Source organism: Columba livia, chromosome 4 (genome assembly GCF_036013475.1).
Source record: "Columba livia isolate bColLiv1 breed racing homer chromosome 4, bColLiv1.pat.W.v2, whole genome shotgun sequence".
Lineage (NCBI taxonomy): Eukaryota > Metazoa > Chordata > Aves > Columbiformes > Columbidae > Columba > Columba livia.
In genome coordinates, this window is record NC_088605.1 from 40,318,151 (window position 1) to 40,336,729 (window position 18,579).

At 41.3% G+C, this 18,579-nt stretch overlaps 2 protein-coding genes across 15 annotated transcripts in view; one reads left to right on the forward strand and one right to left on the reverse strand.

Annotated features, from left to right (window-relative positions):
* Positions 1-16,087, reverse strand: part of CLCN3 (chloride voltage-gated channel 3) — a 72,920-nt gene extending 56,833 nt beyond the window's left edge. For 2 of the 4 annotated variants that reach the window (XM_065061361.1, XM_065061358.1), the window contains exons 1-2: positions 15,931-16,087; positions 240-415 (exon numbers count right to left, since the gene is read on the reverse strand). In XM_065061361.1, coding sequence (XP_064917433.1) covers positions 240-399 — 160 coding nt within the window. In that variant the 5' untranslated portion in view covers positions 400-415; positions 15,931-16,087. Of the gene's footprint in view, positions 1-239; positions 416-5,762; positions 5,880-7,858; positions 7,971-15,930 lie in introns of those variants that run through there. The other 2 variants (XM_065061359.1, XM_065061360.1) reach the window with 2 other exon arrangements.
* A 169-nt stretch (positions 16,088-16,256) lies between these two features.
* NEK1 (NIMA related kinase 1) overlaps positions 16,257-18,579 on the forward strand; it is a 46,745-nt gene continuing 44,422 nt past the window's right edge. For 9 of the 11 annotated variants that reach the window (XM_065061345.1, XM_065061347.1, XM_065061348.1 and 6 more), the window contains exon 1: positions 16,839-17,057. The gene's annotated coding sequence lies outside the window, so the exon portion shown is untranslated. Of the gene's footprint in view, positions 16,493-16,838; positions 17,058-18,579 lie in introns of those variants that run through there. The other 2 variants (XM_021297354.2, XM_065061355.1) reach the window with 2 other exon arrangements.

Consider the following 18,579-nt stretch of genomic DNA (forward strand, 5'->3'; position numbering starts at 1 on the left):
GTCATCCCGTACAATGTAACTGTTGGCCAAGCACACAGAAAAACATCCAGCCAGTTTCAGGTTTAAAGGATCCCTGTAAAAGGCAGATTAACTAAAGAGAAACATTAATTAGTTATGAAAAAAAGGTTGGTTTTGCTTATTAAACAAACCCCCACAGAAAACCCCAAAACAAAAAACCCCACAAAACCAGAAAAATACAACACCGAGAAACTTTTAAGTGGAAATTAACATTAACTTACCAACTGATGCATCACCATCCAAGAGATTGTCATCTTCAGAGGTCTGAAAGTCCATAATTACACCTGCTCCATCTAAAAGCTCCTCATCGCTGCTTGCGCTAGTTATACTGTTGTAGCTGTTTCGATAGTAGCCTCTATGAAACAACTGCTCAGACTCCATTTAGCTGCTTTATAACCTATACAAAGAAAATGAGTTATTTTCTATTTGAATATGCACAAAAGACTGAGAAGTTTACATCAAATAAAACAAAAAAAAACCCTATATTTCATGCTTCGGGGAAAAATATTAAGGTCACAATACTCTAAATTACAAAACATGTAGCAGTAATGCAGAACATTTTATATCTAGAAAATTTTGCACACATCTGTAATGATCTTTAACTGGATGATGCTTCCTCATCCCCTTCCTTGGCCTCCCCTTAGTTCAATGTTATAATCATGAAAGTATTTCACTTTACAGGTGGTTGTAATGTGCATACCCCATACGTAAGCATGTGCATTGCACCATGGAGCTGGTGCAAAGCCCAGCCAACGTTAAGGTTAAAAAAATTAGTTTCTTTAGTCATGTTATCTTTGTACTATGCCTGCTTGCAGTGAAACAGATGGCAAGCTGAAGTTGTAGCCCCTTGAACGTAATTGTTCATATTCTTTTGCACGGAAGAGCAAAAATATAAAAGTTGAAAAAAGCCCAAAATCTTCATTTCCACATAAAGCTTTCAAAACCTGTACCTACCTGCCTTTTATTTGGTTCTTTCTTTATTTTTAAACACAATGAGGTGTCAGCAACACCTGCTTTTGTTCACTAACATGTTGCGTTTTCACAGACTCAGGCTGAGTCCTCCTTTGCCTTGTAGAGTTAAATCCACAGAAATAACTTTGTGACTGGGGTGTGAGGGAGGACATGATCAGACCTTGGTTTCATATTCTTCTTTACCAAAAGAAAATCTTGTGTTTGTCATTTCTCAAAGATCATCATTCCTTATTAACATACAACAGTTCAATATACATTTTTTCAGTAATAAGACATTTCTCATTCCCTCCAATAAAGGAGTTGTCCCCCCAAACCACGTTCAAATCTTTTCCTTATACCCTTTTTCCTCTGCTGATCTCCAAATTCTGTAACCACTCACTTTGACTTCTACAACGCTATATGCACTGTAAACATCCAGCCAGCTGGCAGCAATAAAAACAGGTAACAGGACTGCCACTCCGGATCCCTCTCCTCTAGCCAGCTGTCAAGCCTTGTGAGGTACCGCCACAGCGGCTGCCCAGTATCAAGAGCTAAGAGTGGACGCCAGACAGACAGCTTTCCCATATTGGCAAATGACTCAACCTTCTAAATAAGTTACCTAAAGGAAGGGGTGAAAAACAAAGCAACAAGGTTTGCTGGGTAGCTGCAGGTGGGACTCTCAGCACTGTGCAGCTGGGTGATAACACGAGATAAGGCTCTATTCACATCAATGTGAATCGCATCACATGGTGAGGGTGCAGCAGAACCAACCCAACTTACCTAACAAAGCAATGGGCTCTGACCCAACTACTACCATTCACAAAAGTCACAAGAATGAGCTCAGCATGCAATAACAATCCCCAAATTAATCTAATACAAGAATTATCAGTTAAGAGAGAGAACTTCATTAAGATCACAGTGATGATGGAGTACAAAACAGCTTTCCTTCCACAGGGCAACAAAATGGACCGGGACTCTTCAGTCTGGAAAAGATTCATGTAGAAGCCAACATAACCTACGTCAACAGAATCACAAGGTCATGAAGAAAGTGAAGAGTATCCACTGTTTTTCAATAGTCCTTGCATGTCATAATGAAAGAAGTTAGGTGACAATGGGAGAATAAAGAGCTGATTCTTCACACTGCATGTAGGGAAGTGGTGGAATTCTTTGCTACTTTGCAGAAGTAGGCAATGGTTCATAAAGTAGCCTGACAAATTCACAGAAGAAAAAAAGAACATCAAAAGCTATTAAGGATGACACCTCTGGTGGAAATGCTAGAGGCTAGGAAAGCATTCTGGAGATGTGCATATGCTTACTCTGTTCTTACACTCTTCCCTAGAGATCTGCTATCAGGCAAGACAGATCCCTTTGGCTTTACTCATTCTCATTTCCTTAAAGAAAAAAAAAAATTAGAATATTTACAATTTGAAACATACTTTCTCTTCAAATAAATTTCTTCCATTCATCTTCATGTGATAATTCTGTTTGATCTTCTACCATTTTACAGTCACAGAAAAAAACTTCCTAATGGACAGCCAAAAAAATTTCATAGTGCCATATTATGAAGCATATCCTATATTAGAAAATACAGTTGCTTATATCTGGAAACAATAAAAGCATCTCCATTTTTTCCCCAAATAAATCAGATCACAATTTACTATTTATTCAGAAGCTATACTTGAAACTGTTCAACTGCTACTAAGTTTTTCAAACAGAGTAATTTTTGACATTCCAAATAAAATGGTACCTACAAAGAAAATGCACCAAAAAGAAGTCTGATCACAAACAGCCTATTTCATTATTATGCTCATAGAAAGTCCTGTTAATACCACTCTGCCAGTGCCAGCTGGGTACCATCATAAACGGAAGCCACACAGCACAGCTGAAATGAAACACTGGGACTTCCCAGAAGTGTTTCCACTCATTGCATCATTCATCACCTTCCTCCACCTGCCACATGCACCAAAAACTATATTCTAGACTCTCATCTGTCAATTGGCCTCCTGTTTGAGTGAAATCTTTGTTACTTTTACATTCATCTGATTTTTCCTACATTCAGATGAGGTTTGCAAGTAAGGAAAAAAGTCTCCTGCCTTGTCCATAAAAGCAGCACTAGAAGACAAAAAGCACAGGACAGAAACCCCTCCCTGAAGCACATTGAAAATTTTAGTCTATTGTGTTCTCTTCCTGTTGTATATCTGACTTTTTTAACAGTTAATTTTTTTCAGTTATGTAGTAATCTTTATTACAAAGGAGAAAACAACTAAGAAGCAAGAAAACGACCACCTTTCAGTTAGCAATCACCAAAGTTGCTTGTAAATACATCGAAACAAAAAAGAGGTAGCAAATCTAGACCCCAAAAGTACTACTAATTCTATGTAAGGCCCAGGCCTCCAAGCTCAAAATTCACACTGCTCCAAGGACTCCTGAAGAGAATACACATTTTGTAAACCACAGGCAGAAACACAACTAGCAAAGGCAATTACTTGACCTCAGAAGGAACTGATTCTATAGTGTTAACAGACACAAATTAAGGAGACATAAGTAGTAAATTCTGTTATTAACATTCTCTTTTGTTATGTTTGATGCATACTGAGGACATGGCTAAAACCTGCTTAGTCTTCGAATTATTGTACCAAGTTTGAAAGCCACATACAGATTTTTCATCTAATAAAGATATTTTCCTGCAATGGCCTCAGCAGAAATATTTATTACAGCATGAAGCAGAAATACTGTAAATGTCTCTTTAAAAAAATTATGTAAGTTTCTTTTTATTAAATTCCACAGCTTCAGTTAATCTTACTACACACCTGCTATTCAGAATAAGATGTCTTTTAAATCACTTTAGAGAAATGTCAGAACAGTGGATTATAGATATTAAATCTTCCAATAACTGAGAAAAAGCTTTCAGCCTGGTGGTCTACAATGCAAGGGAAAGTTTAATCAACTAGTAACTGACAAACAACCCCAACAGGCTCTTCAGAGCCAAACCAAGCATATTGCAAAGAAACCCCACACCGTCTCCACACAGATGCCATCCCTCATGCCAACTCCTTTGGCACACACATGCCCACAGTTACACCACAGGCAGGATTCTACAGGCTGACCCTTCTTGTTTTGAAACACTGTATGTCCCCTGCCGCAGAAGTACCACTTTTGACAGACCTCTCCTACAACCAATGATTTTGATACCACCAAAACCATTCATCACAAGCACCCTAATCAAGATTCTTAAGAACTGTACATTAGGCCCCTGCATTCAAAGAGAGTCAACTACCCTAACCGCTTTGTATCTGACACTGTGTTACAGATACTGCCTTATGCAGGGAATAAGAGCATGAGAATGCTAACCGTGCAATAAGCTTCATACGGGACTAAAATTTTACTTCTTGGGAGCACATCAGTCACTAATTTGTCTACCACTACCTGCAATTCTTGGCGGGGGAGGACAGCTTAGGTCAACATAACAACAAATCTCTTTGAGTACCTCTAAGAAAAGGTTTTGTTTAACAAAGTAGGATACAAAGTTAGGGATGCACTATCTTGAGCTGTGTTAAACTTTCAAGACAACTTAAGAACGTATGCTTACGTAACCTTAAAACAGTATTAGCAAGTAAGAGATCTGACTCACTTGAGTGAAGGAAACCGAGTGATCTGGACACCATGAGTAGACTCCTCCTCAGAAACAGGTTGCTGGGGATAGCAAGGAATAGCCAGAAAAACATTTTTTCTACAACAGACAGAAAAGAACTAGTACCATGCCTAACCCAGGCTGGTGCTGATTATCCTTTGTGGATACTGGAAGAGTGCAGTCATACAAGAGAGCCGGTGCAAATGCTTATGGAGTTGTGAAGAGAGAACAAACCAGCCAACTTGCCATTTTATAATGTCAGATTCATTCCACAGATTCCCTGCCCTATCCAAATGGGCACTAAAAGGCAAGTGGGGAAAGATGGGTATTACTCAAGAGAAACTGCAAACAGGGAAAAAAGGTACCGGTTGAATGCTAGCCAAAACCAACAATCTGAAAAAGCAAACAATCTTACGCCAGAGTCTCAAAAAACTCTAGTTATAGTAAACATTTAAGTAATAAACTTTCTTTCCAACCTAGACTACTGTAAAAATCCCAGAGCTATTACAAAGGACTGAGAACATTACAGATATTTCATTTAACTTATTTCTATAAAGCATTACAGTTTTGATCAGAGGCCAGTCCAGATACCTCAGAAAGCAGACTCAAAAATGCTTCAGATCATCTTTGGAAAAAAAGAAAGTGAAGTAATGCACGGTAAGAATAAAATAAAGTAGAAACAAAATTCTAAGCAATATTCATGGAGCTTTTGGAACAGGTAAGGAATTTGACTCAACTCACACACCCAAGTCTTCTATGAAAAGACTGTAAAGCAATGAAGGTGCAACTAACCCGTCACGCTTCCATTACTAAGGTATTTCCAGGATGTCTTGACCCATCAAAATTCTTCTACAAAGCAGGTTAACATAGAAGCCTCTGACACTAAAAAAATTAAACCACCACCAAAAAACCCAACAAAACAAAAACACCAACAAAAAGCCTTAACAAAGCCAAAGAACAGACAGCTAAAGCAGGATGTCTTACCTGTTACAACTAGGGAGAGGAGAAGAAAGTAAAAAGTAGGTATATCGAATTGTAAAAGATCTAATCAAATACAGTGCAGGCACGAACTATGTTGGTATAGGAGAACAGCACAGAAACAGTTACGTTATTAGTAGAAAAGGGATGTAAGGCTATTGCAGTTTTCTGCACAGTCTAGTACCTCAGGCACTTTTCTACTCTCGAACATCAGATGTCCTGCTTATCTTCCAAGCTTTACAAAGAAAAGGTCAAGTAGAGAAGCGAGTCAGCTGAGGGAACCACTTTCAACTCAGAGAAGTGTCCCTGGAGAAGACAGAGTAGGACAGTTAGAAGTCTGATTTACAGGACATTTGTTGTCAGGCAATTTGAGTAATCTGTAAATCTCTGCTATGTGTTCTGCTGTCCCATAAAAACACTTTATCTCAAAGGGGTGGCAGAAAACAAAGGCATCTTAAGTTTGTTGTTTCCCTGGGAGGAAGGTGGAGTGAAAACTTAAAATTACTCTTCCAGATTCCAAATCTGATTTAGTGGGTGAAGAAGTGGGGGGGAAAAAAACCCCAACACCACACACTACCCCCTACCTCCCCCCCTCCCCCAACAATCAAACAAAAAAGCCCACAAACAAAACAACGATTATTCTTGTTAACAGAAAAGCTTTTTCACAAACTAAGAATCTCAATAAACCCCAAAATCAGTGTAATATTCCATTTTTCTGTTCAGTACTAACAACAAGAGCTAAAAGGCTGTCCCCTAACTCACACATACATTCATGCAAACCCTACAAAAGCACAGCACCTACTAATAAATGTTATGCAGACACGTAACAAAAGCAGATGAAATGAAAATTAAGAATACAATCTCTAAACATGTGTCCTACAGTAGAGGAAATGCAGTGATGGGAATAGAAAAGTCATTTGCTGTAAATTAAAAAAAAAAAAAGGATTTTAAAGGTTTTAACTGATAAGAACCTTCAAAAGTCATTTCTTGTTATAAACAGAAATTCTAAATACACCATCTTATTTAAAAAGTATCCAACTACTATATACCTTAAGAACAGGTAAATAATATGACAGAAACATTACCCACACTTAAATTAAAATTATCATATACCCCATATATGGCAATATGTGTCAGAACAACTGCCCAAAAAATGCAAGAGGTCAAGAACAGCTTTAAATGCTTACTTCCAAACCTTTCATATTATGTTACTTTAAAATTGCACAGTGTCATCTTTTTTATTTTTTAAATAAGCCTACCCTTCAGAAAGAAATTTTGAGCTCAGAAATAAGACTTTTATAACAGTTTTTTAAAAGACCATGTTGTGGCCACTCTTCCATCTTTAGTCTCACCAGCATCAGAATTACATTCTCACTTTCATTGCAGACCCAGCATATCTAACCTCCATTTATTTATTTTGCCTGTCACGTGAAGATTGTTAAGTGAGATGAGAACATCACTAATCTTCTGAACTTCAGGTTTTTTGATCATTAGCAGACTTTTTCTTCATAAAATTGCTAAAAAAAAAATCTTACACTTCAATTCAAATACAGAGGGGAAGATGAGCATAATAGCAGCTTTCCTGAACTTTCTCAAGTCAGTTGGGACCATAAAAATTCTTAAGGATACTCAAGAACCCAAACTCTTAACAATTTAGGAAATGCATATTCTAACCTTGCAAAAATAAATACACAGAAGATCATTCTCTAAAGCATTCAAAAAAACCCATCTGAAACTAATTTGAACTCATTTCAGGGACAAGACTGTTCTCATTGCAGTCACTTAGTGAAAAAGGATCCTGGTCAATTTTTAGGTCATATTTAGAAAAATAAAGTCACAAAGGAGCACTGCCAGTTAACTGAAGCTATTTGCGTTAAAAACAAAAAAGCAACCTCTGAGTTTACATAGTATGTTCTCTTGGAACAAAATATTCAAAGTCAACTTGCAAAATATACCTAGGTAAATTTTAGTCTAGTTTCATTCACAGCTGCTTCCAAAATAACATCAATGTTCATGGAGGAAAGATACACAAACTCAAATATTCTTTAAACATGAAAAAAAGCAAGGGCAATAACAGAAACACACAGACAAAACTACATGAAAAGATTATACTTGTAAAGCAGGAAGATAATTTTAGCATTAAAACTGTACCACCACCACCCCCCCACACCCAGTATTCATACCTACTTTCTAGAATTTACTGAATCTTACCACTCTTAGTTATAAAAGCTGAATATAATATAACAGCATGCAAAGTTTTTTCACTTTTATGATACATACCAACATAGAATATCAGCACTATATCTGATCTTCACAGAAGCAGAATCAATAAAAAAATACTCATTTTTATAGGACTTTTAACCTTCTCATCTTAAAAAAAACCTCACACAAAACCAAAAAACTAAAAACTGCCAGCCTAATTACAGGATGAATACTGAACTCATGCTTCTAGTCATATGATTCCAAACATTAAGGGTATTGACTTCAGTTTGTATGAAGTATTCAAAAGTACTTCATCTCCACTCTGTAAAAATGTCTTAACCACTAAGGCCATGGCTACTCATAGCTGTGACAGCTGAAGATCTGTACCACCTGGCATAAAGATATTCGCCTATATGATGGAATTGCTTCTTTCACATTCACCACGTTACCAATATAAACACTTTTAAATTGCTTTCAATCAAAACTACTGGGATTAGCTAAAAACTTGGATTTAAACTCACTAAACTAACCTCATGTATTGATACATTAGAAAAAAAAACTGCTATCTGAGTTGAAGAGTAGTCTCCCACACAGGCACAGCAATAAGCAGCTACGTGAGTGGTAAGGTCTCTTAAGAGGGTTTTAGTTAATTATTTAAAGAGAAAAAACAAAAAACCAAACCAAAACAAAATCGCTAAGAACATAATCCCTTAACATGAACCCGAACCAAATATAAAACCAAACACAACTCAGAAGCTTAAGCTTCACAGACAAGTACTGATGCTTAGCTAAGTCATGGTAAACAATTGTGTCTGTGGCTGCCACTTCAGAGCAAGCCTAAAATACATGCAATATATTAGTATTAGTTTCTAAATTAATGGGTTGGTACCTATAGGGGTAAATATGTTGTTCAGAGAAGATGGAGAATCTCTTCAGCAAAATAACCTTTGGTGTTTCTTCTCTGACCATACTCACATGAGAATGACATGGAAATTCATTAAGACAACTGAAAGGTAAAACCCATACTACTCTTTTGAAGGGCAGGAACTATGACTGTCTTTGGCCACGATTCTCATTTTCTGTTTGATGAAAAGACACGGGAACAGCATGTAACCTTCTCTTTGCAGTCTTTAAAGAATTTTGTTCCTTTTTAATATAGACTTGTGTTGCAGTCATCTGAGGGTTACACAAACAATGGAACAGAGCTTTAATACACCACAGGAATTACCAGAAGTCTTGTCATTCATACTACTTTCTCTTTTCAGAGAAATGCACTGAAAAGTCCTCAGCTATGTGCACAGATTCATAAGTTCAGGGTCACACTTGAGCTGGATATCTTTCAGATAATTTTGTTCCAGTTCAATACCTTTATAGCTGAATGATTAATAAAAGTACTCAAGGAATGAAAAAGAAACTTTATATTAAAGGAAATAAGAGAGCATCACAGAAAAGAGGTTCTGCAAGCCAAGGCAGACTCCAGCAAAAAGAGAAGCACATGAAAAGTATTCATTCTTGATAGACAAAACTATAATTCAGGATAGTCAAACTGGAATCTGAAGAAGCACCACTCTCCCCATTTTAACTCTAAGCATCTTCTCAATAACAGCAGCTACCACAGATTTTTAACATCCTTGCACTGAACTCCAATTTATTTATAAACACACTAAAGCCCCTGAATCGAGAAACAAAAATATCCTATGGATCTCTCCAAAACCTAGCACAGGCAGACAACCACTGCTTATGAAATCTTGTGGGGACCCCTGGTGGGTCCTGTTTACTTACTCTCCCTACCACCGATTTTCAAACTTCAAAGAAGTGAATACCAGCTACTAGGGAACCCATTTGCTGTACTCAGGTCAGAAATTACAAGTCTTTGGTCACCAAGAAGTACAAAAAGCTGGGGGTTCTTCTCAGTATGTGTAATGCACAGATAAACTGACAGATGCAGCTATTCAGACTTTAAGGCTGGGAGCCCTGACAATAGGCTTGCTTTTTTTCTTGCTCTGGATAATCTTAAGCAGCAGGGTGAAGGCAGCAAGGTGGGGAAGGACTGAAGCAATCTGCAAGAAACACCTGGATCTGGCTCACAGCTGAGCTTCTTGCATGTACTAGGGAGAAGCTGCCTCATTTTTGTAAATACAGCATATCCAACTATTACTGATTGCCATTCTGGTCTTCCTCAAAGGATGAAAGAAAAATTTTAGGAAAGACCCGTGAACCTCTGATGTTAGTGCATAAGATTGTTAATGGCTTGTCTCTGCTTTTGAATAAAAACATATACCTTAACAAAAAAAATCCCCAAACAAAAACACAACTACAACAACAAACACTAACACAACAAAACCCCAAAACCAAACCAAAGGCAGTGAAGCCCTGGATGCACAAACACCACCAGAAGTGAAGCAGTCACTAAAACAAGTGTGTTAGCTGTTCTGAATGCATAGCAAGTTCCCCTCACTTGAATATTCTTCTCTCCAGCTGTAAAACTTAGTTGGCTGTTTGGCAAATACAACTTGTAAAATTATGTATACTTTGTCGGGGTCTACAAATAATAGACAAGTTCCTGGCAGGTGAGTCTTGAGGAAAATTATTATTGTTAAATAGTGGTATCAAGTTGAAAGCATTAATTGAGGCGGATATTTTATGAGGAAAAAAAGAAAGTGGCTTTATGGGAGATTTTTAGTTTTGAAAATTACAGAAAAAAACCAATTCAGTAATACTTCACTAAATGGCTTCTAGTTAACAGAACTAACACAAGAAGGTCAGTTATCTTAAACATGTTGCATAACCACAAAGATGAGATCAGTTCACTGGGTTCATAGATCAAATTTACTAAAAATAACCCATCCTCTACCTATACAAAGAACCAAAAGGTTTTTAAAAACTTCTTAGAGGAATAAGCATTCAGAATTTTGTGAGTTAGGTTTCTGCAGTCTTATAAGCTTCGTTGCACAAGTTAAAAGAATATTCATGTCTCAGCACAAACCAGAAGAAAACTGGTAATCTGTAAGACTGATAATAACTGTATTTCCTCATTCTTGTAGTGTTCCACATAAGAATTAAAAGTTTTCTGCAAGACAAGAAGCAAAAAGAAAAATAATAGTTTAAAAAAATCTTCAGTTTTCTTTCCTAGAGATACCTCTTTCAGAAATCTGTAGATTCAGTTTTCAGAATCATAAAACGAGCGTGTTCAGAAGCATATGGAGAACTGCATGGGTTTTTTTCCAACACATACACAAAAGACATTAATAACAGAAACCTGGGGGGAAAGCTGCAGTAGATCAAGAACTGCAGATAAAACATCAAAACCCAACAAATCAGGCAGGGAACACTAATCTGGGGATAAGAGTGCAAGGAATTCAAACACAAATTTATCTTTCAGGAAAATGAGTACTTGAACTTTAACTGGAAGGACACCAAAATATTAAGTCACCTCAGTAGCTCTATCTGTAATTTAAAAGTATTACTTAAGTAAAATTTCATGTTAACTATTTCAATCAGGAAATGTTTCACCATTATACTGTATTGCAGTATAAAAATGCAAAATGGACATCTAAGTACTTCCTCTTTCAAGAACTTTTTAGATAAATTTATTAAAATATACCAAAAAAACAAGAAAAAAAGCAACAGCAAAGGGTATCTTTATCAAAGCATCTGTGCTTTAGAAGGGAATTTAATTCACTTTTTCGTTTACTGTTCCTCCTTACCCTCCCAAAGTAAGCACAGAGTCTACTCCTCTAATGAGAAAGCCTAAGTAAAATGCTTAACAAAAAAGCTGAATGTCTAGAAAGCTTAAGGGGAAATAACAAACTAGACTTCCTCCAAGTCATTAAAAATAACCACTGGTGCCCACTGTGAACTTATAAATTCCTTTATTTCAATTAATTTCCAGGAGTACATATTCAACTACATAATACAAATAAGGACACTACAGATGTAAAAAGATTGATGACTATATTAATAGCTTTGTTTGGAATCCTTTCTACTATGCATGAAGGCCAGGAATCACTTTGTCAATTCTCTGCTCTCTGCTAGTGACAGGTATTATCAGCTCATTAAGTTTAACCAACATCTCAACGTTTTATGTAGATTTTTCCACTTAATCTTTTTAAAGCAGAGCACACATCCCAACAAACATTATTTTTACAGTTGGTTTACAACCCTCTTATCAGAATCAATTACAATGAACATTGTTTTGTCTATTCTCTCAGGTGATTTTATAAAGGCTTCCAAAATTCAAAAAAAAAGTTTCAAGTTGAATAGCTATAAAAATTTATAATTGCCAACTTTCTAATATTCTGAGCACCTTCGGTTTCCAAAGCCTGCCACATAAACAAGCACAACATAGTTTGTATTGGAGCCTAGAACTGCATACCTCATTCATGAGCACAGAGAAAGAGATGGCCTGACACCTGCACAGCTTTAGGATATCAGCCAACACAGAACCTGTACTTTCAGGTTATGACACAAGGGAAAGACTGACCCAGGGAGCAGAGAATTGGGCAGCTGCTCTCCGAGCGTGCAGGTATTAAGTTGAAACCTTAGTTTGGGGAAAATGAGCAGGGAGGGTATACAAGCGGTTTCATGCTCATGATAACGGCCACTTCTGACCGCCTTCAGAGATTACTCTGCTACTGCTGCGCCAAGGAGGTGCCAAAGCAAGAAGTTTAGGAACATGCAACCTAGAGGCTGAGAATTAGGAAATTAACCCTTCAATCAACACAAACTGGCATTATAATTTGTGGCACAACTCTCTTCAAAAGTAGAGCTTCTACTCCATTTTTCCTTATGATGAAGTTAAAAATATCCCTACTACCAAATTATTACAAGGCTTCACCCTGAAAACTTGGTCTGCACAGTAACACCTATTCCACATGCATATGAAGTCACTTCATTAAGGGGAGGAAAAAAAATTCTAAATGTTCCTAGAATGCCTTTCAGCAATGGTGCAAACTTGGAACAGTTGTCCCAGCTTTAGTGTTTACATTCAAATAATACAACTCTGCTGTTCAAATACCAGTGTAAGATACACACAGTCCCCAAAGCAAATTGGGGGAAAAAAAACCTGACGTGTATGTTCAGTGAACCGGAGAACATATATTAAACAGTTAGACCAAGCTGTTCCTAGAATAATGAGCACACAGTGGGTTCTCACTTGCAGGTTACTGAAATATCTGTTTGTGACAAAACATCAGCTGTGGAAGCGACCACAAGAGGAAATACATAGTCACAAGAGAAAAATGCAGGCATACTCACAAAATAAAGTGGCTCAGAGCAATGCAGTCATAGAATCATAGAACAGTTTGGGTGGGAAGGGACCTTCAAGATCATCTAGTTCCAACTCCCTTGTTGTGGGCAGAGTCAGTTTCCACTAGACCAGGTTGCTCAAAGCTCCGTTCAACCTGGCCTTGAACACTTCCAGGGCTGGGGCATCCACAGCTTCTCCAGACAGACTGTTCCAGTGCCTCACCACCTTCACAGTGAAGAATTTCTTCCTTATATCTATTATAATATAAATCTACCCCCTTTCAGTTTAAAGCCATTACCCCTTGTCCTATCACTACATACCCTTGTCAAAAAGTCCCTCTCCAGCTTTCTTGTAGGTCCCCTTTAGGTATTTAAAAGCCACAACAAGGTCTTCCCAGACCCTTCTCTTCTCCAGGCTGAACAACCCCAACTCTCTCAGCCCTTCCTCATCAGAGAGGTACTCCATCCCTCTGATCATTTTCATGGCCCTCCTCCAGACTCACTCCAAGATGTCCACGTCCTTCTAATGCTGGGGGTCTAGAGCTGGATGCGGTACTCCAGGCAGGGTCTCACAAGAGTAGAGCAGACAGGCAGAATCACCTCCCACAACTTGCTGGCTATGCTTCGATGGAGCCCAGGATACAGCTGGCTGGGCTAAAAGCGCACATTCCCAGCTCACATTGAGCTTCCCATCAACCAACAACCCAAAGTCCTTCTCCCCAGAGCTGCTCTCAATCCATTCTCCATCCAGCCTGTATTTGTAGTTGGGGTTGCCCCAACCCATGTGCAGGACCTTGCACTCCGCCTTGTTGAACTTAATGAGGTTTGCACAAGCCCACCTCTCTAGCCTGTCAAGATCCCTCTGGATGGCATCTCTTCCCTCCAGTTTGTGAACCGCACCACAAAGCCTGGTGTCTTCAGCAAACGTGCTGAGGGTGCATTTGATCCCACTGTCCATGTCATTGACAAATATATTAAACAAAGCCAGTCCCAATACCAACCTCTGAGGAACACCACTTGTCTCCACTTGGACACTGAGCTGTTGGCTACAACTCTTTGAGTGCAACTATCCAGCAAAGTCCTTACCCGCTGAGTGGTCCATCTGACAAATATATGTATCACCAATTTAGAGACAAGGATGTCATGTGGGGCAGTGACAAATGCTTTGCACAAGTCCAGGCAGAAGAGCAAAGACCAACAGCTTCAAGTGTCTTTCCAGTTGAGGATTTGGATACCCTTGTTTTTATTACAAGTCAATATGAAGCACAAGAGAGAGAAGACATACACCCCAGGATTACTTTTACTTGCAAGTATGCACAAGGAGAACAGTGGTATCGTAAAGCACTTAAAGATTGGATGCCATAAAGATTTGGGCAAAGACAGCCTTGGAAATCATAGAACAAGAAAAATATATTTCTAGAAATATGGCAATACACATTGTGCATGACATCTACTACTGTCAGGCAAAGATTCTTCAGGACTGATATACCAATAACAAACAGAAGCAAACAAGAAACAAGACCATTTTTTATGGAACCTTCCATATCCACAAGTTTTGAAGACAGATGCAAAGTCATTTTGTTTCAAACTGTGAGCTTCATGCTAGCTGCAGTTTTCCCACAGCAGAATTCCTTCCCGTTTTGACAAGTCAGAGTACTGAGCACTAAGTTTTCATCTGCTTGCCAAAAAAAGACACATGCACACAGATCCTTCATTCAAATAGCTGGTTTTGCAAAGAAGCATCCACGTTGCCAAGGGATACAGGCCATAAAACCCTTCACAGGTCCACCAAGAAGAGAGGTGTCAAAAAGCAAGAGGTACCAATATATCTGACACGTAAATAATCGTGAACTTAATTGTTTTCACAAACTCTGCACCTTAAATTTCAGAGGTCCAACAACCTCAAAAAGAAGGTTCAAGTCCTAAAACACAAACGATTGCCATTTTGGGACATCTTTCAAAAAATATTTTTAAGTAGCTACTCTAACACAATTTGGCACCAGAAACATTTTAAATTTGCTTTTAAGGCCTTGTTTTACCTAGATGAGTATTTTAAAGTGTGACACAGCAAATTTGCTATTCAACACAACATATTTCACTATTAGCACATGATTTTCCACTATCACACTTGCTCCTGCTCATTTTAGATGTGAATCGATATGTACTTGTTTTACAATCAGCTCCACGTTTTTTGATTGGGAAGGGAAGAATTTTGGATAAGGAGGGAAGATAATACGAAAGAATGTAGTCATCTTCAGTTTTAACCTCACTGGACTGCACCGTCCTCATTTAATTAAGAGGCTCCCAGAGTAACCAATTATTTCCCTCTCTTGTGCAACAACAGCTTTACCAACCAAACCCGTGAGTCAACATAAAGTGAGCAACTCAAGCAGAATAATACTTCCAACTCTGTTTACATGATGAGGAGACTCTGGATCTTCCAAGCAGCAGAGCCCCTCAGAACAGCTGCCATGGAACAGCGAAATCAGGTGATGAGGTTACACGCTGAGTAAACACACAGAACACTTCCCCTCACCCCAGCCTTTCCCGTTTCGGGGCAAGAGGTCAGATAAGTCGAGGGGTCCATGAGAAACCGCCATTTCTGCCCCTTCCCTCCTCCCGGCCGCGAACGAAGCGGTCCCGCTAACGCGAGCGCAGCAGCCGCTAGGCGGGCGGGCCGTGCGGCGGGGGCTGCCTTGCCCTCTCCTCTCCTCTCCTCCTCCCGTCTCGCCACCGTTGGGCCGGAGCCGCCACCTGAGCCTTGCTCGCTCCCACGCAGCGGGCGGGACCGAGCGGCCCACCCGCGGCCCCTCCTGTCACGTCGCAGTGCCGGAGCGACCATCTCGTGCCGCGGCCCTCCGCCGAGAGGAGAGGAGGCAAGCCGGGCCCAGTTCCGCCCATACCTGTCCGGGTGGCGCCGCCTGCTGCTCCCCGGGGAGGCGCTGGCTCATCCTCCTGCGCCGGCGGGGCGGGGTCGCGGAGACGCCGCGGACACCGGCTCGGCCCCCGGCCCAACGGTCGCTCCAGCAGCCAACCCCGCCCCTCGGCCTGGGGGCGGGGCTTCCTGCCGCGCACGCGCGGTACCGCCGCCGCTCGGCACCTGCTGGGCCGCCCGAGGCCGCGTCACTGCCGCTGCTTCCGGCTCCTGCGGTCCGTCGCCGATACGGGTCCTCCCTGTTGCCCGGGAGCGCGGGGGGGCGTGGCTTCCCTGCGGCCCCTGAGGAGAGCTGCCGTTAGGCGCGTGCCCGATGAGGGGGTCTTGCTGGGGAGCGCTGCCACCGCCGCCGCTCCGCGGTACCGCCGTGCCCGAGCGTCCGCCCGGCCGCGCCGCGTAACGCGGGCAGCGGTCCTTTCTGTGAGGGCGGGTTACGGGCCCGGGTCGCAGCTCGCCGCTGCGCAGAGCGGGCGGTAACGGGGGAGCAGGAAACCCCCATGCTTCAGAACGGGGAGGAGGCTGCTTCCCAGGTAAAGGAGATGGCTCCGTACATCGCAGCACCGTTTGGTTTCTGCCTGAAGCAAAACGCGGCCGAGTTTCACGGGCGCCGTGCGCTCTGACTGTCGGGTCCAAAGAGCTTACAAATGTTACCTGCAGGCGGCGTGCAGATGGCGGGCAGAGCGCGTCACTGCTGTGCACGCCCAGCCTGAGGCAGGCGCCAGGCATTGCAGTGCCCGCCGAGGTACGGAGGCCAGCAAAGAGCGAACTTGCACCCACAGAACGGAGGTTCCAGAAAATATTGTGGCAGGTTGTTTGTTGTTTTTTTCCCCCAAGGAAAAATTGTTAAATACCCGCAGGTTCATTTGTATTAAAGTGCTCCCTGCCCGTCACGTGACTGCCGCCCGTGCGTTACCACGGTGAAGTGCCGCTAACGCGGGAAGGGCGGTCAAGCGAGCCTTCTGCCCCACCTTGGCACACGTTACCGAATAGGAGCTGAGACGCTGGGGGCTCAGCCAATAGACGCTGAGGGGGCGGGCCCGCGGCCGGCGTGAGGCTGGGTAGAGCAGCTGTGGCAGCGGCGGGCGTTGCGGGGAGGTATGCTGTGGTGGGGATGGGGCGGGTGGCAGTAGCTGTTGGTGGGGCTAGGCCGGTGGCTGGTTTCCTGTTGCATTCGGTCTGGGACGGGGGTCTCTGGCCGCGACTCTCACCTGCCGCCGGCCTTGTCCCAGCTTTGCGGAGGCGGTGGCCTGGTGGGGCCCGGCAGAGGAGCGCGGCCCGCTGGCCTGGGGGCCTCCGCTGCCGCCGGGCTGGGGCCGCCGGGCACGGCGCGGTGCCGCTTTTCGTCCGCCTGGTTGTGGCCTGTCTGTGCGGTTCGGGTTTGTCGCCTCGCTTCCGCACCCAGCGGTTGGTCAGTCTGTCTGTCTCGGGATGTGGCTTGTGCCCTGGCGCACAAGCCGCTTCTCTGTGCGCGTGTGTGATGGATAAAATGACTTCTTGCCCAGGGCTTGAAAAGCCAACGCCCAGGCAGCGCTGACGGTCCTTTCTCAAGACTTGTATTTCCCATGCCACGGGTAAAAATAAGCCATCTAACTCGTACGAAATTATATACCCTCTTTGACTGAACTGTACCTTCTCACCCACAGGCTGCTTCTTGATCGCTTATATTTGCACAGAACAGTGTAAGAGCCCTAAGCTGCACCTAATGCATCTGGTTTAGCAGTAGTACAGCATAGCTTGTTTCACAAACAAAGCAGGGGTAGGAAGAGAACTTAGTAAAGTCATGTGAAGTTAAAATTCTGTTTCACCGGCTATATTTTACTATGGCCCAAAAGAGAATGTTAATATTAATACTGTTTTGTTTTAGTAGTGCTCTAAACTATCTTTCTGTACTCCAAGGCAAAGAAACACCCAAGATGTTGTAGGCCTGTTATTGTTACTCTTTTCTTTCCTGGTAGTTATCCTTAGTCCTGCTTGTTTCCCCATCTTCTATTTTGCAGAAAAGATTACTGCAGTTCTCTTGTGTTTTTTCTTGCTATATTAATCCAGCTTATTCATTTTAGTTTGCTTCTGTGGTATGGGTCCTTCATCATCCTGACACTATTTAGCAGCATCTGTGGTGCATGGTGATTTCATGACCAAAAAAAATCCCTGATAAGGAAGAAGACCTGCACCTGAGATGTGTGTGAAGTATGGATCTAATAGGGCATAATACTGTTAGTGCTCTCAAGCTTTTCTGCATCCAAACCTCACTTAGGAACATTTTGCCTTTTCAAGCTTACGGAAACTTACTCAGGGTATGTAGGTTCCATCTGCAGTAGGAAATACATTTTAGTCCACTGTGAGTTTATTTTGATGTTTATCACTTTGGTCTTTGTTTTGACACATCTCTATATTGCCATACTTTGCACATGCACCTCACTAGTGTCTTATTTATACCAATGTAGTTTTTAATATAGGACTGTAAACAGCATCAACATTCAGTTGAGTAATCTGTTTAATCTCAAAAGGTAGTCTAAGTGGTCAGATAGTACTTTAAAAATACTGATTTGCGCCATTTTGTAATGAATTTATTTTCTGTGCAACATGGAGGAATAATTTATCTAAGTTTTCAGCCAGA